This window comes from Sus scrofa, chromosome 10 (assembly GCF_054392235.1).
Source record: "Sus scrofa isolate SSC_HxYL_T2T_F1_AM1 chromosome 10, Sscrofa_HxYL_maternal_Yorkshire_Landrace_v2.0, whole genome shotgun sequence".
Taxonomy (NCBI): domain Eukaryota; kingdom Metazoa; phylum Chordata; class Mammalia; order Artiodactyla; family Suidae; genus Sus; species Sus scrofa.
This window is the reverse complement of record NC_139392.1, coordinates 57,702,214-57,727,776: the sequence shown is the minus strand read 5'-3', so window position 1 is coordinate 57,727,776 and position 25,563 is coordinate 57,702,214. Positions and strand designations below refer to the sequence as shown.

General features: G+C 36.8%; 1 protein-coding gene and 1 long non-coding RNA gene across 8 annotated transcripts in view; one reads left to right on the top strand and one right to left on the bottom strand.

The window, feature by feature from the left end:
* The window catches only part of GKAP1 (G kinase anchoring protein 1), an 89,190-nt gene that overhangs the window by 14,266 nt on the left and 49,361 nt on the right, over positions 1 to 25,563 (bottom strand). For 3 of the 7 annotated variants that reach the window (XM_084979820.1, XM_084979821.1, XM_084979822.1), the window contains 2 exons: positions 14,759 to 14,915; positions 1,402 to 1,499 (listed from right to left, as the gene is read on the bottom strand). In XM_084979820.1, the coding sequence (XP_084835946.1) occupies positions 1,402 to 1,499; positions 14,759 to 14,915 (255 nt within the window). Of the gene's footprint in view, positions 1 to 1,401; positions 1,504 to 14,758; positions 14,916 to 25,563 lie in introns of all 7 variants that reach the window. The other 4 variants (XM_005668028.3, XM_013980150.3, XM_084979823.1 and 1 more) reach the window with 2 other exon arrangements.
* Positions 18,941 to 24,169, top strand: LOC146399446 (uncharacterized). Its single transcript, XR_014817754.1, has 2 exons — positions 18,941 to 20,692; positions 21,423 to 24,169. It is a non-coding gene; the product is annotated as an uncharacterized LOC146399446 (long non-coding RNA).

Here is a 25,563-nt window from a genome sequence, read left to right as displayed (position 1 = left end):
TACACATTACTATGTATAAAATAGATACCCCACAAGGACCTACTATATAGCACAGGGAAATATACCCAATATTTTATAATAACCTATAAGGGAAAAGAACCTGAAAAATATAGATATATATGTGTGTATAGCTGAATCACTTTGCTATACACCTGAAACTAACACAACACTATAAATGAACTACACTTCAATAAAAATAAATAATTGTACATAAGATGTAAAAATAAATTGTATAAATAACAAGTGTTGGTGAGGATGCAGAGAAAATGGTATCCTTGTGCATTGCTGGTGGATCTTTAACGTGATACACACACACACACACACACACACACACACACACATATAGTTGCTATGGAAAGTAGTTTGATGGATTTTTTCATTTTTTTTTTTTTTTTGGTCTTTTGTCTTTTTGTCTTTTGTTGTTGTTGCTATTTCTTGGGCCGCTCCCGCAGCATATGGAGGTTCCCAGGCTAGGGGTTGAATCGGAGCTGTAGCCACCGGCCTACACCAGAGCCACAGCAACGCGGGATCCGAGCCGCGTCTGCAACCTACACCACAGCTCACGGCAACGCCAGATCATTAACCCACTGAGCAAGGGCAGGGACCGAACCCGCAACCTCATGGTTCCTAGTCGGATTCGTTAACCACTGCGCCACGATGGGAACTCCTGATGGATTTTTTAAAAGTTAAAAATAAAATTACCATATGATCCAGAAATTCCACTCTTAGGTAGATAACAAAAAAATTAAAAGAAGGGACTCAGATTCTTATACACCAATATTCACGGCAGTATTATTCATGACAGCCACAAGGTGGAAATGGCACAAGTGTCCACCAACAGATGAAAAAACAAAAATGTGGCATACACATAGAGTGGAGCATTGTTCAGCCATAAAAGAATAAAGTTCTGATATGCTACATGCTACAACATGTGTTTACATGTTGAAAACACTATGCCAAGTGAAATAAGCCAAACACAAAAGGACAAATATCATGATTCCACTTATATGAAGGACCTAAAATAGGCAAATTCACAGAGGTTAGAGGTTACCAAGGACTGTAGTGGAAGGGGAAATGGGGAGTTTAATGGGTACAGAGTTTCTGTTTGGGACGATGAAAAAGTTCTGGAAATATATAGTGGCGATAGTTACACAACGAGAAAGTACTTAATGCAACTGAATTGTACACTTAAAAATGGTCAAAATGGCAAATTTAATGTTATATATATTTTACTATGATAAAAAATATACTGTCATTCAGATTATACAGTTAATGAGTTTAAAACCCTAAATAGCAGAAATATTATTTCTATCAAATATAAAAATATCTACATACAAGAAAAACAGAAGATACAAAAATTTATAGAATTATTTTAGTTTACAACAGTAAATATTTACAAACCTCCCACTGAGTGATCACACTTTTCAGCTTCTGGATCTCAACATCTTTCCTTTCAAGTTCCAAGTTTAGTCTTTCAATTCTTCCATCTTTTAGAACTACTTCCTGAAAAGGGAAAACACTATCTTATTTTATTTAGTTAGTTTTTATGGCCAACCTGCGGCATATGGAAGGTCCCAGGCTAGGGGTCGAATGAGAGCTGCAACTGCCAGCCTACACCACAGCCACAGCAATGCCAGATCCAAGCTGTGTCTGCGACCTATACCTAAGATCATGGCAACATCAGATCCTTAACCCACTGAGCAGGGCCAGGGATTGAATCCAGATCCTCATGGATACCAGTCAAGTTTGCTACCACTGAGCCACAACAGGAACTCCAGAAAACACCATTTTAGAACTAAGATAGTTCTACTAATTCTGGTTTTATAATATCCCTTTTGAAAAGTTTAAGGGGAAGAATCCCAATGGTGTTTTAATTAATTCAATGAATTTTATGATATTTATAACTGTACAACCATCATCACAAACCAATTTTAGAACATTCCATCCTAAACCCAAGCCCACGTCTCCCTCCTCTTCACTTGTCCCTTTTGATTTTTTGCACCCAAATTTATATATTTTGATATATGGCACAAGATTAACTTGATTTTTCCAAGTTAACCATTTGTCCCATACCCTACACTATTATTCTGTAATTCAGCCTTTTTTTCACTTCTTTAAAATACCATAGTTAGTTCTCTCTGGAAAGGGACTGGGTAGGAATTGGTTAAGTAAAAAGGAGAGAAAGGTAAGAGTTCTCCAGGTAGAAAGAGCAGTATGCATAAAGGCCCTGAGGCAGGAAAAAGCCTAGAGAATCTGAAGGAAAGAGGTAAGCATGGCTGGAGCTTAGTTAAGAACATGACAGTGTAAGATGACTTTGGAAAAACAGGTAAAGGCTTGATACTGGAGGGCCTTGCAGGCCCTAAGAATGGGTCTGCATGTTATTCTGAGTAAAACAAAAAGCAGTGAAGGATACTGAACATCAGGACTATGGGGTTTATTATACTTGTTAGGTTGATGTTTTAAAGGATCACTTTGGCTGCTGTATGCAAAATGGATCAGAGTGGGGTAAAACAGGTAGAAAGACTCTTCAAATTTATCTTTCAAGCCCAGGTCAGAGAAGATTATGCCATGGATTAGGATGAAAGCCATTTAAATGGAGAGAAGAATATCATGTAAGAAATTATCTGGAGGCAGAATCAACAGGATTTGATGAGAGGTTGAAGGTGACAGGTGAGGAAGATTGACACGTTAAGTTTCTAGTTTAAGGAATAAGGAATAAGCTTGGTGGATCAAAATTAGAAATACACATACTAGTAGGTCCAGGAATCTCACTTCTAAGAATTTACCTTAAATAGGTAAGTGAGGGGGGAGTATCTGTGGAAGTTTTTACTGCAGATTTATTACAACAAAACACTGGACATCCCAGGACCAGATGGCTTCACAGGCAAATTCTACCGAACATATAAAGAAGATCTGGTGCCCATGCTCCATAAACTTTTTCAAAAGGTTGAAGAAGAAGGAACACTCCCAAAGACATTCTATGAGGCCACCATCACCCTCATTCCAAAACCAGACAAAGAAACCACCAAAAAAGAAAACTATCAGCCAATATCTTTGATGAATATAGATGCAAAAATTCTCAACAAAATCTTAGCCAACCGAATCCAACAATATATCAAAAAGATCATACACCATGACCAGGTAGGGTTCATCCCAGGTTCACAAGGATGGTTCAACATATGCAAATCAATCAATGTCATACACCACATTAACAAAAGAAAAGTCAAAAACCATATGATCATCTCAATAGATGCAGAAAAAGCATTTGACAAAGTCCAATATCCATTCATGATCAAAACTCTTGCCAAAGTGGGTATAGAGGGAACATTCCTGAACATAATCAAAGCCATTTATGAAAAACCCACAGCAAATATAATACTCAATGGAGAAAAACTGAAAGCCTTCTCACTCAAATCTGCAACAAGACAGGGATGCCCACTCTCACCACTGCTCTTCAACATAGCTTTGGAAGTCCTAGCCACAGCAATTACACAAACAAAAGAAAGAAAAGGTATCCATATAGGAAGCGAAGAGATAAAACTGTCACTGTATGCAGACGACATGATACTATACATAGGAAACCCTAAGGACTCAACCCAAAAACTACTTGAACTGATTAATAAATTCAGCAAAGTAGCAGGCTATAAGATTAACATTCAGAAGTCAGTCGCATTTCTGTATACCAACAATGAAATATTAGAAAAGGAATACAAAAATACCTTTTAAAATTGCACCTCACAAAATCAAATACCTCGGAAGACACCTGACCAAGGAGGTAAAGGACTTATATGCTGAGAACTATAAAACTATAATCAAAGAAATCAAAGAAGACGTAAAGAAATGGAAAGATAGTCCATGTTCGTGGATTGGAAAAATCAATATTGTAAAAATGGCCATCCTACCCAAAGCAATCTACAGATTCAATGCAATCCCTATCAAATTACCCATGACATTCTTCATAGAACTAGAACAAACAATCCAAACATTTATATGGAACCACAAAAGACCCAGAATCGCCAAAGCAATCCTGAGAAACAAAAACCAAGCAGGAGGCATCACTCTCCCAGACTTCAAAAAATATTACAAAGCCACAGTCATCAAAACAGCATGGTACTGGTATCAAAACAGACAGTCAGACCAACGGAACAGAATAGAGAACCCGGAAATAAACCCTGACACCTATGGTCAATTAATCTTTGACAAGGGAGGCAAGAACTTAAAATGGGAAAAAGAAAGTCTATTCAGCAAGCATCGCTGGGAAACCTGGACAGCTGCATGCAAAGCAATGAAACTAGAACACACCCTCACACCATGCACAAAAATAAACTCAAAATGGCTGAAAGACTTAAATATAAGACAGGACACCATCAAACTCTAGAAGAGAACACAGGCAAAACACTCTCTGACATCAACATCATGAATATTTTCTCAGGTTAGTCTCCCAAAGCAATAGAAATAAGAGCAAAAATAAATCCATGGGACCTAATCAAACTGAAAAGCTTTTGCACAGCAAACGAAACCCAAAAGGAAACAAAAAGACAACTTACAGAATGGGAGAAAACAATTTCACATGATGCAACTGACAAGGGCTTAATCTCTAGAATATATAAGCAACTTATACAACCCAACAGCAAAAAAGCCAATCACCCAATGGAAAAATGGGCAAAAGACCTGAATAGACTGTTCTCCAAGGAAGATAAACAGATGGCCAACAAGCACATGAAAAAATGCTCAACATCGCTGATTATAAGAGAAATGCAAATCAAAACTACCATGAGATACCACCTCACACCAGTCAGAATGGCCATCAGTAGCAAGTCCACAATAACAAGTGCTGGAGGGGTTGTGGAGAAAAAGGAACCCTCCTGCACTGCTGGTGGGAATGTAAACTGGTACAGCCACTATGGAGAACAGTTTGGAGATACCTTAGAAATCTATACATAAAACTTCCATATGACCCTGCAATCCCACTCTTAAGCATATATCCAGACAAGAGATTCCTTGAAAAAGACACATGCACCCGCATGTTCATTGCAGCACTATTCACAATAGCCAGGACATGGGAACAACCCAAATGTCCATCGACAGATGATTGGATTCGGAAGATGTGGTATATATACACAATGGAATACTACTCAGCCATAAAAAAGAATGACATAATGCCATTTGCAGCAACATGGATGGAACTAGAGACTCTCATACTGAGTGAAATGAGTCAGAAAGACAAAGACAAATACCATATGATATCACTTATAACTGGAATCTAATATCCAGCACAAATGAACATTTCCACAGAAAAGAAAATCATGGACTTGGAGAATAGACTTGTGGCTGCCCAGAGGGAGAGGGAGGAAGTGGGAGGGATACAAAGCTTGGGGTTATTGGATACAACTTGGAATGGATTTATAAGGAGATCCCGCTGAGTAGCATTGAGAACTATGTCTTGATACTGATATTGCAACAGAACAAAGGGTGGGGGGGGAAATGTATACATGTAAGAGGAACTTGGTCCCCATGCTGTACAACAGAAAAAAATTAAAATAGTAAAACAAAAAAAAAGCACTGGACATCAATTTAAATGCCTAATAAGATATAGGCTAAATATATGATAAACTTTTAAAACTGAAAACTCAAATCACTAAAAATGATGATACAGAATCATAAAATAAATCTGTATGATCCCAAAATTGTGATACCTTATGCAAGGAAAAACTTTTGTAAGGACATACACCAAAATATTGTAACTATTACAATGTGAGGTTATGAAAATTTTTTTTTTTTTTTTTTTTTTTTTTTTTTTTTTTTTTTTTGCTTTTTAGGGCCACACCTGTGGCACATGGCGTTTCCCAGGCTAGGGGTCAAATCGAAGCTATATCTGCTGGCCTACGCCACAGTCACAGCAACACAGGATCTGAGATGTGTCTGCAACCTACACCACAGCTCACGGCAATAACAGATTTTGAACCCACTGAGTGAGACCAAGGATCGAACACACAACCTCATAGTTCCTAGTCGGATTCGTTTCCACTGTACCACGATGGGAACTCCAGATTATGAAAAAATTTCACTTTATAGTTCAAAATTTTCCTTTCATCAAAACTGTTTTATACTGAGAATATCTCACTGAATAATACGAAATACTATATTAATTTTTAAATGAGAGCACTTAAGTATGAATAGCTGTCATCTTTGAATAGGAAACCCCTTCTAAACATAATAGCAAAGGGAGAAAACAAAAAGGAAAAGATTGACAGATTTAATTTAATCAAAATCTGAAACAGGGAGTTCCTGCTGTGGCGCAGCAGGTTAAGAATCTGGGATTGTCTCTGAGGCAGCACGGGATTGATCCCCAGGCTGGAGAAGTGGGTTAAGGATGTGGCTCAGGTTGCAGCTGTGGCTCAGATTTGACCCCTGGCCTGGGAACTTCAATATGTCACGGGTACAGCCTCAAAAGAAAAAAAAGTAAACAAAATTAAAAGGTGAATGAAAAACTGGAAAAAAATAGTTGCACCCGTATGTTAGGCACTGGACCAATAAAAGTGAAAAAGTGTACAAATCTCAGTAGTAAACAAAGAAATGCTGTATCAACCTGGTATATTTTTGTTTAGCTATAAACATAATTATTTAATGTATAAGTACTACAGTTGACCCTTGAACAACATTAGGGTCAAGGGCACCAACCCTCTGCAAAATCAAAAGTCCACGTTGTACCTTATAGACAGCCTTCTGTATATGTGGTTCCTCCACATCTGCAGACTGAATCAACCTCAACTGAAAAAAATGCACGTTTAAGTAACTCAAGTAGTTCAAACCTGTGTTGTTCAAAGGTCAACATATTGCTTAATGATTTGAAATGCTCACCATCTCTGTATTTAACTGAAAAGTGATCCATATAAATTCCTACATTATTGGGGGGTAAAGTATAAACCCACAGAAAAGTAGGACACAACAAAGTATCAACAGTGGTTTTCTCCAGGTGAATGAGATTAGGGTCAGTTTTTTCTCAATGTATCTGCAAACTGGGGATAATAAAGATATCAATTTCATAGTTCACTGTGAGAAATAAATGAAATAGTCATTTAAAGTACCTATTATAATATCTGGCAAATATATAGTAAGCCCTCAAATATTATTTCTTTACTTCTTCCCAGTAATTTCTAAAATTTCTATAACAAACATTACTGTTTTGTGGGCTGTGCCCTCTTGGCCTGTGGTTCCTGGGCCACAGCAGACCCTGCAGTGACAATACCAGATCCTTAACCTGCTGCACCACAAGAGAACTCCCAAACACACTTTTTAAAACAGAAAATCATATTGTTTTAATGTATACCCATTTGATAAGGTCCTATATTTCATTAAACAATTTTAAAATTATCTCCCAAGTAGATGTTATCCTAAAATGGAGATAAAAAGTTATCTAAGTCTAGGTCCACAAGGGATCTGTAGTCTACTGAAAATGATAGCAAATAAAAATGTGCTGTATGAAATTTGCCTTAAGAAAAACAAAATGCTATGGGATATAGAAAAAGAGGAAAGATCATACCCAGATTTTCTGTGGTTGGTGTTTGGGATTGGGGTAGGGCAATGAGAGAGCTTCACGGTGGAGATGGCATGTGAAATGAAAAAAGCTGGGATGGATCCAGTATTGTGGTAGGAGTGCTCTGCCCTAGCTAGGAGAAAAAATTGGAAAGAGTATAGCTGAAGCTATTTAGTCTGAAGAACAATGCTTTCGATCTTATTTGACAGTGACCCATGTTAAGGAATGTTTTATATTATGACCAGAATGCACATACCTGTGAATGTATGTATATACATTTGTATGTTATGGATATATACATATGTACACAGAAAAAAATTCATAAAATATAAGCAGATGTCACAAACTTACTTTTTTGGTAAGTACTGGTAGCAATCTACTAAACTGATTTGAAGACAAGTTAAATGGGTTGGGACTCTGAGTCTGAAAAGCTTGAGGACTTTAAATGTCAGGTCAAGGACATTTGCACTTGATTCAACAGACACTAAAGCTTAAGGACATGGTGTGTTAGGGGAAGGCTTTCTTTTTAAAAAGTCATCTGTTAGCAGTGTATAAGATAAACTGCTTAGCATTAGAAGGCAGCAGGCAGAAAGACTTATAAGGTTACTGAAATAATACCAGTAAGAGATAATGAGAGCCTATGTCAGAGAAATGTTAATAAGGATGGAAGCAAAGAAAGATCTGAGAAATATTTCAAAGATTAAAAACTCCCAAAACTTGAGAAATAGAAAAGTAGATCAGGATCCATCAGGGTCCATCTTAGATAAAATGATAAAACCAAAAACAGCAATGAGAAAGTCAAGCCAAATGCTTGGTTTGGAGAGTAAATGATGGCCTTGAATTTGGACATAGTGAGTATAAGGTATTCATAGAAGGGGGTGAAATATGCTACAGAGGCAATTAATAAAAAAGACACCCAAAGAACATTAGAGGCAATGCCAGTGAAGCTGCAGAGAAAATTAGGAAGCTTATATCCAGCTGCTAGAAGACAATGCTGATATATATCAAGAGAAACAGATATTTACACACTTTGATGTAATTACTGTATTAAGAATGGCACAAAAACAGCAATACAGATGACAGAACGAAGATAGAAGAAGCAGGCTCCCTGGTTTCAGACTATACTGCAAAACTACAGTCATCAAAATGACACAAAAACAGACACACAGATCAATGGAAAAGGATAGAAAGCCCAGAAATAAAGCCACACACTTATGGTCAATTAATCTATAACAAAGGGGGCAAGAATATACAGTGGAGAAAAGATAGTCTCATCAATAAGTGGTGCTGAGAAAACTGAACAGCTACATGTAAGACAATGAAATTAGAACATTCTCTATACCATACACAAAAATAAACTCAAAATGGATTAAAGATCTAAATGTAAGGCCAGAGATAAAACTCCTAGAGGAAAATACAGGCAGAACGTTCTTTGACCTAAATCACAGCAACATCTTGTTTGATTCACCTCCTAGAATAATGACAACAAAGCAAAAATAAACCAATGGGACCTAATTAAACTTACCAGCTTTTGCACATCAAAGGAAACCATTCAAAAAACAAAAAGACAACTCAAAGAATGGGAGAAAATCTTTTTAAACGATGCAACTGACAAGGGCCTTATCTCCAATTATACAAAAAATTCATACACCCAACAACAAAAACCAACCCAACAGAAAAATGGGCAGAAGACCTAAATAGACATTTCCCAAAAGAAGATACGCAGATGGCCAACAGGCATATGAAAAGATGCTCAACATCACTAATTAGAGAAATGTAAATCAAATGACAATGAGGTACCACCTCACAACGGTCAGAATGGCCATCATTAACAAGTCTACAAATAACAAATGACAGGGAAGGTGCGGAGAAAAGGGAACCCTTCTTCACTGTTGGTGGGAATGTAAACGGGTACAACCACTATGGAAAGCAGTATGGAGGTTCAGAAAACTAAATATAGAACTACCGTATGATCCAGCAATCCCACTCCTGGGCATATATCTGGACAAAACTATAATTCAAAAAGATAAGTGCACCCTTATGCTCACTGCAGCACTATTCACAATAGCTAAGACATGGAAACAACCTAAATGTCCACTGACAGATGAATGGATTAAGATGTGGTACATGTAAATGTATATAATAGAATTCTACTCAGTCATAAGAAAATGAAATAATGTTATTTGCAGCAAGATGGATGCAACTAGAGATTCTGACAGTAAGTGAAGTCAGAACAAGAAAGACAAATAATAACACATGATATCGCTTACATGTGGAATCTAAAATATGGCACAAATAAACCTATCCTCAGAACAGAAACAAACTCACGGACATAGAGTACAGACATGTGGTTGCCAAGGGGGAAGAGGAAGAAAGTGAGATGGATGAGCAGTTTGGGGTTGGAAGATGCAAACTATTACATTTAGAATGGGTAACCAATGAAGTCCTACTATACAGAACAAAGAACTATATCCAATCTCTTGGGATAGAACATGATGGAAGATAGTATGAGAAAAAGAATGTGTGTGTGTATATATATATATACACGTATGTTTGTATATGCATGTATGACTGCGTCACTATGCTGTATAGCAGAAACTGACACAATACTGTAATTCAACTATACTTTAATAAAAAAATTTAAATATATTCCAAGGACATATTCATTTAAAAAATTAAATTTATGAATATATTCAAAGAATATTAAGTGACCAATTCTAAACAACCTAAATACTCAATAATAGGGTAATGACCAAGCAAATTATAGCATGCTGATTTCACAGAACATAACTATGGTTTACATAAGGGGCTATCGAAAACTATATTCCTTATTGTTACAGTTATTTTTAAATACTTAAGCATGTGGCATTTTCCTAAAAAGCACTATTCAAAAATGAAACTATGAGTTCCTTTGTGGCACAGCAGGTTAAGGATCTGGCATTGTCACTACAGTGGCATGTCACTGCTCTGGCTCAGGTATGATTCCTGCCCAGGAACTTCCACATGCTACAGGCACAGCCAAACAAACAAACAAACAAACTAAAACAAAACAAAAAGAAATCAAATGTTAAGATTTGCTGAATTAGGATCAATCTATTTATCACCCTTAAAAATTCTTGGTACATTAATGTACAGTTAAAAAGGATTTTAACCTTTGCAAGAAGAAGGGCTTTCTTTCTCTGAAAAAGGATTGCAAGGGGGAGAGGAAGGCAGTAGATAAAGAGAGTAGAATCTTTTCTTAATGGCCTCAATCTTCCTTTTTTCCCCCACTATACTCGATGATAATGACAAAAATACTAATTTTCTAATTATGAAAAATCTTGAATATGCAAAAGAACATATAAATGAATGACACATGTAAGATAAAAATAACCCAATATACAGATTATGTGAACACTACCAATGCTTTCGCATTCCCCCACATGCCTCTCCCCAGTCATATCCCTTTCCCCTGTCCTCAGGATAGCCACTATTTTGAATTCTGTGTTTGTCATTCTCTTCCTTTTTTAGTTCTTTACAACATATAGATGTGTTCCTGAGTATTATATTAAATATTTTGTTTTTTGAAATTTATATAATGGTGGTGCAGCAGAAAAGAATCTGACTAGGAACCATGAGGTTGTGGGTTTGATCCCTGGCCTCACTCAGTGGGTTAAGGATCTGGTGTTGCCATGAACTTGGTGTAGGTTGCAGATGCAGCTGGGATCCCACGTTGCTGTAGCTCTGGTGCAGGCTGGCACTTGGAGCTCCAATTTGACCCGTAGCCTGGGAATTTCCATATGCCTCGGGTCCTGCCCTAAAAAGCAAAAAAAAAAGAAAGAAAGAAATTTATATATGTGGCATCAAACTATTAATACATAATGACTGGCTGTTTTCATTTAAGTCTTTTTATATTCATTCATGTTGCTATGTATTGCTGTAGCTCCTTCATTTTTCCCACTGATTTTGTTGTCATAAACAACAGAGTTTGGCACATTCTTCTTGTTTAATCTAAGGTAGAATTTCTAGAACATAGTCTCCCCATCATCTTCAACTTTCAAAGTTAATGCCAAAGTGTTCTCCAACGAGTTCCCATTGTGCCTCAGCAGAAACAAATCTGACTAGTATCCATGAGGATGCAGGTTCGATCCCTGGCCTCACTTGGTGGGTTAATGATCCAGTGTTCCTGTAAGCTGTGGTGTAGGTCGCAGATGTGGCTTAGATCTGGCGTTGCTATGGCTGTGGCATAGGCCAGCAGCTATAGCTCTGATTCGACCCCCAGCCTGGGAACCTCCATATGGTGTGGGTGTAGCCCTAAAAGGACAAAAAACAAGTGTTCTCCAAAATGTTTATACCAATTTACATTACCACTAGTAGTATGTTACTGCTGTTCTACATCATTACCAATACTGTGTATTGTCTGATTCCTATCACTAGTTTTTACCTTCTTTCAGTTTTTCCTAGGCACTGCAGTGAAATTAATATTACCATATAAAACTTTGTTCTCTGCTCAAAAACTTTCAAAAATTCTGTATCTCCTGACTAATATCATAAGCGGGCTTTAAAGTCCTCCACCATCCTTCCAAACCCATTTTGTCAAACTTATATTATGCTCCTCTATGAATCTTATCTTAATTAAACTGGTTTATACTTCACTGTCTCCATTCTTTTACTCTTGGCATTCCAGTTTCTTCTCCCTCACCTCTGCATGTTCAAATTCTACTGTCCCTTAAATTCCAATTCAAAGGCTATTTTCTCCTAAGAAAGCCATCTCTGATCTCTATTCCTTTTAATTACCTTTTTTGGACTTAACACCTTCTACCTTATACAAAAACAATTACCCATTAAATGCATGCTGTGTACACCATGCTCTACTAAACATTTTATTTTTTATTTTCATTAATCAAATATATTTAAAAATTTTTATTATAGTTGATTTACAATGTTCTGTCAATTTCTGCTATATAGCAATATGACCCAGTTATACATATACATATATACATTATTTTTTTCACATTCCCCTCCATAGTATTCCATCACAAGTGATTAGATATAGTTCCCGGGTGCTAAACATTTTACATCATAGTTGCTAATTTTCCTAATAACAGTGCATGAAACACAGGTAATTTCATTCCAATGTAACACAGCTGATAAGCTGCAGAGCTATATTTTGTGTTATTAAGTTTGTTTGATTTTAAGACTATTCTCTTTCTATTATACTGCACTGTCACTTTGGTTTTATTATATCATTAATATTATGTAATGATTTAACTAAACTTATGTGTACCTATCTTTGCTCTACAAAGGATTTGAAATACCTAATTATTTGCTCAAGTATATTAATATCATTCTTCCTATCAAACAATAATCTGAGATGGCTTAAAAATAAGATATGAAAGACAAAGGGGAAAATCATAATCAATGAAAAAGAGGGAACAAATATGCTAACTACATGTGTTAACATGGTTGCTTGAAATGTACATAAAATTTGACAGGGAAGACAGGAACACACTACATTTAATTCAATGCCAGAAAGGAAGAAGCTCACAAGTACCTCAGGGCAAGTAAGGATTTCCCATACTAAGCTGAAAATATATTTTCATGTGGTATAGTGTTTTTATAAAGCAATATTATTGCTGCATTGGAGTAAGAAGTTATTTAAGAGTCTGGCTTTTCTGCGTCCTATAAAACGCAACACAGTAAGTGTTTAATTTGTTTAATGGTTGAGTTTATCAGAGGAAACAAAAAAGGAATGTCCAATGAAGAGAGTAAAAGGATGGAAAATGGCTTTTGAATTTGGAATAGCCATTGTAAGGAATTTATTATAGTCAGAAAGAGATGAATTAAAGGACCATTAAGTAAAAATGAAGATATGGCAAAAGTTATACAGCACTGATTTTTCAGAAGAGAAATGAGCACTGTTTTAAAAAATATATTGTCCAGCAATATCTGGCTGCCCAGAAATTAAATTACAATAAAGAAGGTAGACTTTGTACTGAAAAAGAGAGCTGATGCTGCCTACCGGCAAGGAGGCAATACCAGAAAATCAAGGCGATGAGCGGCAAGCTATCATGGAGATGTTACTGAAATTACATATTACAAGCTTCAGACTGGGAGAACAATTTATTGATGGACTGGAGGTCAATATAAGGTAAAGAACGGATTCACAGAGAAAGGAAAAGACAAGACTGGTGGATGTGGTGAGAAAAATAAATGCAGACTTAGAGGTCTCTATATGATCTTTTCTGTATTTTTCCAAACAGTATTTTAAAAACATGAATACCACTCTTAGCTTGTAAGTCTTACAAAAACAGACTGCTGACCAGCCAAAGTTTACAAATCCTGGTCTGCAGAATAAAATTCTAACTACTTAATTTCACATAAAAAGACTTTTACAATCTAAATCAAATCTATTTATCTAGTCGTGTTTTTCCCACACTCACTTAAATCTCTACTTCTTAGAGACAGAATTTTTCCATTTCCTGGATATTCAGTCTAAGGCTTTTCATTCTTCTGGGCCATCAAGTCTTGCAGCTCCCTTAGGTTTTCTTCATTTCTCAGCTTATATAGTTATTCACCACCAAAAATCCATTCCAAATGCCTCTTCTTTATATACCTTTCCCAATTCACCCAAAGAGTGACCAAGTATCTTTTCCATTCAATACTTCTCTTTGGAGTTCCTGTTGTGACTCAGCAGGTTAAGAACCCAACATAGTGTCTGTGAGGATGCAGGTTTGATCCCTGGCCTCTCTCACTGGGTTAAGGATCCAGAGTTGCTGCAAGCCGCAGCACAAGTCACAGATCCCGTGCTGCTGTGGCACAAGCCAGCAGCTGTGGCTCCTCTTTGACCCCAGCCTGGTAACTTCCACGTGCCACAGAAAACAAGAAAACCTTTCTTTGATTGTTCACCTCTCTTAAAGCTGTCATCATGGTGAATGACGACTCTCTTTCTAGGACTACCTCCTCCTACCCCCTGCTCTGAATGTTTAAGACAAGGCCAGTCTTATCTATCTTGGTTTTCTCAGTCCCCTCTACATGGGTGCCTAACAATACCTAGCATTCTAGCACATGCTCAATATACATTCACCACTAATGAAGTACTTCATATTTTAATATAAACATATGTGTTAATAATGACTAGTATCCTAAAACTGTAAATTTACACAATCATAATTGGAATCCATTGGTTACATTTTTTAAAAAATAATTTCACTGTGATTTTAAGAGAATTTTCCATTTTACATGCCTGGTTGTGTTCATGAGCTGTGCAATTATCTGTTCCATTATATTCTGTAAGCTGTTCTCTTCTTTTTTCTCTAATAAGAATTTTATGAACATCATCTTCCAGTGTATTGAAGAATCCTCCATCATGTGATAAAGTCTGAGAAGAACTCAATTCCTGTCAAAAATGAATTAAGATTTACAATAGTGCATGCATTTAATAAATCTAGTCAGCCACTAGGATAAAGAATAAAAGAAATAACTAAGAGACAATCAACCTTCTGATTTTTTTCTGTCTCCAGAAGATAACCAGTAAATTTGCACATGTTCTTTTCTTCATATTTTTGAGCTGGGTATTGTTTGATTTTAAAATTATTTTTTATCCATATATAATTGACCCATTTACTTTGCATAATTCAATGGTTTTTAATATATTCACAGAGTTGTACAACCATAACCCTTTCATAAAGTTTTTGTCAGCCCAAAAAGAAACCCAGAACCTATTCATGCACATCCCCCACTCCCTCCAAGAACTTCCCTCAGCTGTTACCAAGGCAGCACTAATCTACTGTTTGTCTGGATAGAATTGGCTATTCTGGACATCTGATATAAATGGAATCATATAACATATGATCTTTTGTGACTGAATCTTTCACTTAGCAAAATGTTTTCAAGGCTCATCTATACCATAGCATGTATCAGCACTTCATTCCTTATTGCCAAATAATATCCCATTGATGGACACAACATAATAATTTCTCCATTCATCAGCTGATGGACATTTGGGTTGTTCTACTTGTTGGATATTATGAATAATGCTGCTACAAACATTAATGCACAAGTTTTTATTTTATTTGTCTTTTGTCTTTTTAGGGCCCCCACCTGCGGCATATGGAGGTTCCCAGGCTAGGGGTCAAATCGGAGCTATGGCTGCTGGCCTACACCACAGCCACAGTAACATGGGATCCAAGCTATGTCTGTGACCTACACCACAGCTCACGGCAACACCAGATCCTTAACCCACTGAGTGAGGCCAGGGATCGAACTCGCAACCTCATGGCTACTAGTCGGGTTCATTAACCATTGAGCCATGATGGGAACTCCTTTTTTATTTTATTATTATTATTTTTTTTCATGCACAAGTTTTTGTGTGGATATGTTTTCAGTTCTCTTGGGCATATACCTGGAAATAGAACTGCTAGGACATACGGCAACTCTCTATGTACCCTTTTGAAAAGTCCCCAAGTAGTTTTCCAAAGTAGTCCTGCTATTTTACAATCCTATCGAAGTATCAATACATGAGGCATATAATTTCTCTACATTCTTATCAATACTTGTTATTATGTATCTTTTTTATTACAACCATCCCAAAGGTTGTAAAGTTGGTATGAAGGAAATCACTGTGGTTTTGAATTGCATTTCCCTGATGGCTAAGCATCTTTTCATGTGCTTATTGGATATCTGCATATCTTTTTTGCAAAAAAGTTTCTTCAGATCCTTTGTCCAATTTTTACTTGGGTTACTTTTTATTTTTTGAATTGTAGGCATTCTTTATACATTCTAGAAACAAGCTTCTTGTCAAATACATGATTTGCAAGTATTTCCCCCCATTCTGTGGGTTGTCTTTACATGTTCTTGATGATGTCCTTTGTATCAGGAAAGTTTTGATTTTGACGAAGTCCAATTTATCCAAGAAATCACCACCTAACTCAGGGTCATGAAGATTTACTCCTATATTTTCTTCTTTTGTTTTTTTGTCTTTTCTAGGGCCGCACCTGGGGCATATGAAGGTTCCCAGGCTAGGGGAACAATCAGAGCTGTAGCTGCTGGCCTACACCAGAACCACAGCATTGTGGGATCTGAGCCGTATCTGTGACCTACACCACAGCTCACGGCAATGCCAGATCCTTAGCCTGCTGTGCAAGGACAGGGATCTGAACTCTCAACCTCATAGTTCCTAGTCGGATTCACTAGCCACGGAGCCATGATGGGAACTCCCTATATTTTCTTCTAAGATTTTATAGTTTTAGCTTTTACATTGAAATCTATAATCCATTTTGAGTTATTTCTGTGCATATGATATGAAGAATGGATCCAAATTCATTTGTTTGCATTTGGATATCTAGCATCATTTGTTAAGATTATTCTTTTCCCACTGAATTGTCTTGGCACCCTTGTCTGAAATCAAGTGAACATAAATGTAAGGGCTTCTTTCTGGACTCTTAATTTTATTCTGTCAACCTATATGTCTACCCTTATGAGATGCGACACTGCCTTAACTACTGTAGCCTTATATACTTAATCACTTACAGCACATTTTAAAATAATTTTTAGGAGTTCCCATTGTGGCTCAGTGGTTAACGAACCTGACTAGCATGCATGAGGAATGGATTTGATCCCTGGCCTTGCTCAGTGGGTCGAGGATCAGGCGTTGCCATGACCTGTGGTGTAGGTCACAGACGCATGGCTCAGATCTGGCGTTGCTATGGCTGTGGTGTAGGCCGGCAGCCCTAGCTCCGATTGGACCCCTAGCCTGGGAACCTCCATATGCCACAAGTGGGGCCCTGAAAAAGACAAAGTAAAATAAAATTTTTACATCAGTTTTACAGACCAATGATAAAGACTTTATCACAATCTATTCAATTATGTAAAATTAGGGATTTTTATATGTTCTCCAAGGAAAGTATCATTTCCTTTCCAACTTCCTGTTATAAGAAACAGACAAAAAAATGTTCCCCTCACTATCATTGGTTTTACCTATGTTCCTATCCTTGAGCTTTATTTAATATCCCAATTTTACCCATTTCAACTGTATTTGTGAGCAAATGACCCAACTGTTCATCCTTTCCTTTTACATTACCTTAGAAAGTGTTTGAAATTTAAAAAAAATTATATATCAGTGCTTAACAAGCAAATGGCTTCTTTTTTTTTTTTTTTTTTTTTTTTTTGCTTTTCAGGGCTGCACCCATGGCATATGGAAGTCCCAGGCTAGAAGTCGAATCAGAACTACAGCTGCCAGCCTGCACCACAGCCACAGCCAGAGCAAAACAGGATCTGAGCCACATCTGCAACCTACCACAGCTCAGGCAACACTGTACCTTAACCCACTGAGCCAGGCCAGGGATCAAAACCACATCCTCTTGAACACTAGTCAGATTTGTCTCTGCTGCGCCACAATGGGAACTCCACGAATGACATTTAAAATGTTTGTACAGGAGTTCCCGTCGTGGCGCAGTGGTTAACAAATCCAACTAGGAACCATGAGGTTGCGGGTTCGGTCCCTGCCCTTACTCAGTGGGCTAACGATCCGGCGTTGCCGTGAGCTGTGGTGTAGATTGCAGACGCGGCTCGGATCCCGCGTTGCTGTGGCTCTGGCGTAGGCCAGTGGCTACAGCTCTGATTCAACCCCTAGCCTGGGAACCTCCATATGCCACGGGAGCGGCCCAAGAAATAGCAACAACAACAACAACAAAAGACAAAAGACAAAAGACAAAAAAATAAAAAAATAAAAAAAAATAAAATGTTTGTACAGTACTTTATATTTTGAAAATCATTTACAGAAATATCCCTTAATTTAAATCTCATTAACACTATAAGAAATTGATATAGCAAGAATTATTTCCCTACAAAGTAATCAAAAAACAAAAAAGTTAAATATCTTTCCCACGAGTCATTCTACCTGTCTTCAGCTTCATAAAATACTTCCAGGATATTCTGGTAAGATTTAATTTTAAAGCAATAAATATAGCAATGCTTAAAATACTGCTGTGTTTCTACAGAAAGTATAGCAAGAAGACGGCAACTAATCAGCCTCTGGATTTTACCTTTTTTTGGCTTTTTTTTTTTTCCTGCTTTATAAGGCCACACTAGTGGCATATGGATGTTTCCAGGCTAGATGTCAAATCAGAGCTGCAGCTACTGGTCTACACCACAGCCACAGCAACACCAGATCCAAGCTGCATCTGACCTACACCACAGCTCACAGCAATGCTGGATCCTTAACCCTCTGAGCAAGGCCGGGGATTAAACCCGAGCCTCATGGATACGAATCAGGTTTGTTACCACTAGGCCCTAACAGGAACTCCAGAATTTTACTTTATTGAAGACTGCAGTTCCAGCCAATGCTTTCTGTTTTTCTGATGGCTGCTACCATTATCAGCAAGCCTATCCCAAAGGGTACCCGGTCCTTGATTTTTTTTTTTTTTTTTTTTTTTTTTTTTTTTTTTTTTTTTTTAGTGAGCCATCTGGTTTCTTTTCAGCCTAAGGATGGAACTTTTCAAAAGATACCTTACTAGGAAACTATAGGGAAATGAAACAAAAATAAATCAGCCACACACTTCAAGAGAAAAAAGACAAAAATGTGGCAAATATAAGAACACAGATTCTTTAATAAGTCTAGCCAATTCAATTTCAATTTAACTAAATTTTTGAGCACCTATTATATGCCAAGCATATAATGAAAAAGACAGTATGGTATTTGCGTGGAATAGAGCTTTATAGGTCATTGGAATATAAAATTCAGAGTCTAGATATAAACCTTCACATTTATGGTCAGTTTATTTTTTTTATGAAGGTGTCAAGGTACTTCATTAAAGAAAAAAAGTTGTGATGGGAAAACTGGACATAAACATGCCAAAAAGTGAATCTGACTCCTCATACTACACACAAAAATTAAATTAGATCACAGAGAAGATTCTGTGAAGATGGCAGAGGAAGAAGCACTAAGAAGGTATCTCCTCACCTAGACAACAGTTAAACTGGATTTAACTAATTGGGGATTTTAAAGTTTATCAAAGGCTTACAACTTTCAGGGAAACACTTGGATAGTAAACTGCAGTATATTTTGTCCATTTCAGCTCTTAGCACATTGCCAACTACACATCTCCCACCCTCAACCATGTGATAGGCAGCTGTGTGCACGCTGGAGTACCTTGTTCACAGCTTATGGGAGCCAGGCTGGGCAGATAGGACCCTGTCTTCCAAATAATGAGGATCTGTGCTATGACTCACTGACTGCCGCTTCTAATCACAGAAGGACAGACCAAGAGAAAAAGAGGCTGGCAGCCATTGTTGCTGCACTTCCCCTCACTGTTGCAAGCCCCTCCCGTTCCAGCTGACATGCCTTCCAGTGGATATAAAAAGCTGGTGCCCTTTCTCCCCACTTCACCTTTTTTTGCTTTTCCACTTTTGAGAGCCAGTCTTTAAAAACTAGCACATTCTGGAGTTCCTGTTGTGGCTCAGTAGGTTAAGAACCCGACTAGTATCCATGAGGATACAGGTTCAATCCCTGGCCTTACTCAGTGGGTTGAGGATCTGGCATTGCTGCAAGCTGTGACACAGGTCACAGATGTGGCTTGGATCCCACATTGCTGTGGTTGTGGCAGCTGCAGCTCTAATTTGACCCTAGCCTGGGAGCTTCCATATGCCACAGGTGTGGCCCTAAAAAGAAAAAGGAAAACAAACAAACAAAAAAAAAAACCTAGCGTATTCAAAAGTAACTGCCTACAAAGGGAAAATGAGAAAGTGCTGTGAATGCCAAAGGAAAGGCTCAGAAAAGACCTAAGACATTACATTTACATGTCATGTTGGTTGTTGAAACAGAGTCTGCAACAATTTAAAAGAAAAATAGTAATAAAAACACCAATCTCTGAGGAAGGAGGAGAATCTGATTTCCAGAATTACCACTTTACTAGATTCATACATCTCATATTCAACAAAAATCACAAGGCATACAAAACCCAGAAAAGTATAACCCACTGAAAGGAAAAAAATCAATAGAATCTGTTCCTGAAAAAGATTTATTTATGGTAGTTATGTGAGATAAAGCCTGTAAAACAACTGTCTCAAAGATGCTCAAAGAGGAGTTTCCATAATGGCTCAGTGGTAATGAACCCAGCTAGTATCCACGAGGACATGGGTTTGATCCCTGGCCTCATTCAGTGGGTTAAGGATCCAGTATTGCCGTGAGCTGTGGTGTAGGTTGCAGACTTGGCTCAGATGTCGTGTTGCTGTGGCTATGGTGTAGGCTGGCAGCCATAGCTCCAATTCAACTCCTAGCCTGAGAACTTCCAAATGCCATGGGTGAAGCCCTAAATAAAAAATTTTTTAAAAATTAAAAAAAAAGATGCTCAAATAAGTAAAGGAAGATGTGCAGAAAAATCAAGAAAACAATGTGTCAACAAAATGGAAATGTGAATAGAGATAAAAATTTGAAAAGACACCAAAAGGAAATCCTGAACTAAAAAGGTACAATAACTGAAATAACACATTCACTAGAGAGATTCAAAGGCAGCAGAATATATATTCTTTTCGCATGGAACATTTTTAAGGAGAGATCACATACTAGGCCACAAAACTAGCCTCGGTAAATTTAAGAAAATGGGTCTAATCCCTGGCCTCATTCAGTGGGTTAAGGATCTGGCTTGAAATCATATCAAGCATCTCTTCCAACCACAATGCTATGACACTAGAAGTCAAATACAGGGGAAAAAATTGCAAAAAACACAAACATGTGGAGACTGAACAATATGCTACTAAACAGCCAATGGACTGCTGAAGAAATCAAAGAGGAAATAAAAAAAAATACCTAGAGGAGTTCTGTCGTGGCACAGCAGAAACAAATCTGACCGGGAACCCTGAGATTGTGGGTTTGATCCCTGGCCTTGCCCAGTGGTTAAGGATCCAGCATTGCCATGAGCTGTGGTGTAGGTTGGAAGCTGTAGCTCCAATTAAACCCCTAGCCTGGGAATCTCCATATGCCATGGGTGTGACCCTAAAAAGTGAATAAAATAAAATAAAATAAAATCCCAGAGACAAATGAAAATAAAAAAACAGTCAAAAACCCATTGGATGCAGCAAAAGCAGTTCTAAGAGGGAAGTTGATAGCAATAAAAGCTTACCTCAAGAAAACAATAAAAATCTCAAATAAACAACCTATCCTTACATCTAGAACAACTAGGCATAGAATAACAAAGAAAACCCAAAATTAAAAGAGCAATGAAACTAAAAGCTGGTTCTTTGAAAAGATAAACAAAAGAAATAAACTTTTAGCCAGATTCATCAAGTAAAAAAAAAGGGGAGAGGGCCCAAATCAATAAAATCATAAATGAAAAAGAAGTTACAACCAATACCAAAGACATACAAAGGATCATAAGAGACTATTACAAGCAATTATATGCAAATAAAATGGACAACCCAGAAGAAATGGACAAATTCTTAGAAAGGTACAATATCCCAAGACTGAACCAAAAAGAAATAGAAAATATTAACAGAACAATGCCCAGTACTAAAAATCTCCTAACAAGTAAAAGTCCAGGAACAGACGGCTTCACAGGTGAATTCTGCCAAACATTTAGAGAAGAGCTAAATATCTATCCTTCTGAAACTACTGCCAAAAAAGTGCAGAGAAAGGAACATTTCTGAACTCGTTCTATGAGGCCACGATCACCCTGATACCAAAACCAGACAAAAATATCACAAAAAAAGAAATTTACAGGACAATATCACTGATGAATATAGATGCAAAAATCCTAAACAAAATACTAGCAAATCTACTACAACAATACATTAAAAGAATCATATACCACGATCAAATGGGACTTATCCCAGGGATGCAAGGATTTTTTACTATCTGTAAATCAGTCAGTGTGAAAAAATAATTAACAAAATTGAGGAATAAAAACCATCTGATCATCTCAATGGATGCAGAAAAGCTTTGCTAAAATTAAAAATCCATTTATGATTTTTTAAAAAAACTCTCCAGGAACCTACCTCAACATAATAAAGGCCCTGTATGACAAACCCACAGCTAACATCATACTCAAATGGTGAAAATCTTAAAGCATTCCCCCTAAGATCAAGAACAAGAAAAAAATGCCCACTCTCACCACTTTTCTTCAACATAGAAAAGTGGCAGTCCTAGCCAGAGCAATCAAAGAAGAAAAAGAAATAAAAAGAATCCAAATTGAAAAGGAAGAAGTAAAACTATATGATACTAAACACAGAAAATCCTAAAGACACCACCAAAAACTATGAGAGCTCATCAATGAATTTGGTAAAGCTGCAGGATACAAAATTAATACGCAGAAATCTGTTGCATTTCTATACACTTAACACTATTTCAGAAAGAGAAATTAAGGAAATAATCCCATTTACTATCACATCAAAAAGAATAAGATACCTAGGAATAAATCTACCTAAGAAGGCAAAAGACTGCTACTTCAAAAACTATTAGATGCTGATGAAAGAAATTGAAGGTAACACAGATGGAAAGATATACTGTGTTCTTTGACTGTAAGAATCAATATTGTCAAAATGAACATACTACCCAAGGCAACCTATAAATTTAATGCAATACCTATCAAATTACCAATGACATTTCCCACAGAACTAGAACAAAATTTTTTTTCATTTGTATGGAAACACAAAAGACCCTGAATAACCAAAACAATCGTGGAGCTAGAAGAATCAGACTCCTTGACTTCAGACTATACTCCAAAACTGCAGTCATAAAAATATATGGTATGACACAAAAATAGAAACACAGATGAATGAAAAAAGATAGTAAGCCCAGAAATAGAGCCACACACTTATGGTGAATTAATCTACAACAAAGGGGGCAAGAACATAGAATGGACAAAAGACAGTCTCTTCAATATGTAGTGCTGGGAAAACTGGACAGCTATATGTAAAAGAATGAAATTAGAACATTCTCTGAAAGCATATACAAAAATAGATTCAAAATGGATTAAAGACCTAAATGTAAGACTGGATACTATAAAACTCTGAGAGGAAAACACAGGCAGAACACTCAGTGACAGAAAGCACAGCAATATTTTTCGGACCTGTCTCTTAGAGTAATGGAAGCAAAAGCAAACAAATTGGACCTAATTAAACTTAAACACTTTTGTACAGGTAAACCATACACAAAACCAAAAGACAACCTACAGAATAGGAAGAAATATCTGCAAACAACAAGACTGACAAGAGACTAATTTCCAGAATTTATAAACACCTCATACAGCTCGCTCTCGCGCGCGCGCACGCGTGCTCTCTCTCGCTCTCTCGCTCTCTCTCTCTCTATATATATATATAAAAAACCTAACAATAAAACCTAATAAAAAAATTGGCAGAAGATGTAAATAGATGTTTATCCAAAGAAGACATACACACAGGGAATAGGCACATGAAAAGCTGCTCAACATCACTAATTATTAGAAAAATGCAAATCAAAACTACAGTTAAGATATAATCTCACACCAGTAAGAATGCCCATCATCAAAAAATAATAAATGCTCCCACAGTGTTGGTGGGAATGTAAATTGGTAGAGCTACTATGGAGAACAGTATGGAGGTTCCTCAAAAACCTAAAAATAAAGTTCCATATGATCCACCAATCCCACTCCTGAGCATATATCTGGAAAAAAACAAAAACTTTAATTTGAAAATAGACATGCACCCTGATGTTCACAGCACCATTTACAATATCCAAGACATGGAGGCAACCTAAATATTCATTGACAAATGATGGATAAAGAAGATGTGGAATATAGACACAATGGAATATTAAATTAAGCCATAAAAAAGAATGAAATAATGCTCTTTGCAGCAACATGGATGGGCCCAAAAATAATCATACTAAGTACCTTAGACAGAGAAAGACAAATATGGTATGTATCACTTATATGTGGAATTTAAGACAAAAGATACAGATGAACTTATTTACAAAAGAGGAAAAGACTCATAGAAAACAAATTTATGGTTACCAAAAGGAAAGGGGGGTAAGGGAAGGAGGGATAAATTAGGAATTTGGGATTAACAGATACACACTACTATATAAAAAGAGAAAATAAAAAAAACAAGGACCTGCTGTATAGCACAGGGAACAATATTCGATATCTTATAATAATCTATAATGGAAAATAATCTGAAAAAGAAAAAAATACATTATGTATAACTGAATCATTTTGCTGTATACCTGAAACATTATAAATCAACTCTATTTCAACTAGAAAAAGCTGAAAGGGGTAGTGAGAGCAACATAAAGGAAAAATTTTGTATGTTATTCAAGTTAAGCTGGTATAAATTCAAATTAATGTTATAAATTTAGAATGTTAAATGTAATCCCCATGGGAATCACAAAGAAAGTATCTGGAGAATATATGCAAAGAAAATAGTAAAGGAATTGATATTTCACTATAAAAAGCAATTAAACACAAAATAAGATACTAATGCAGGAAATAAGAGACCAAAAAACCTATAAGGCATATAAAAATAGCACAATAACAAAATTAAGCCTCTGCTTGTATCATGCTGCTTGTACTATGCTAAGTGAAATGAGTCAGGCAGAGAAAAACAAATACCATATGATTTCACTTATCCGTGGAATCTAAAAAACGAAACAAAAAATGGGACAGATTCATATACACATAGATACAGAATATATAGAGAACTTCTCAAACTCAGTAACAACAGCAGCAACAAAGACAAAACCACCCCACTAAAAAATTAACAAAGGACTTGAACAGGCATTTCTCCGAAGAAGATACACGACTGGTCAATAAGTGAAAAAGATGCTTACCATCACTAACCATTGGGGAAACGCGAATCAAAATTACGGTGAGATACTACCTCAGACCCATTACTATAGGTACTACTAAAAAAAAAAAAAACAAGTGTTTGCAAGAATATGGAGAAACTAGAACCCTTGCACACTGTTGGTGGGAATGTAAAATGGCATAGCTGCTGTGTAAAACAGCATGGCAATGCCTCAAAAAAATTAAAAATAGAGTTACCATATGATTCAGCAATTCCAGTTCTGGGCATAT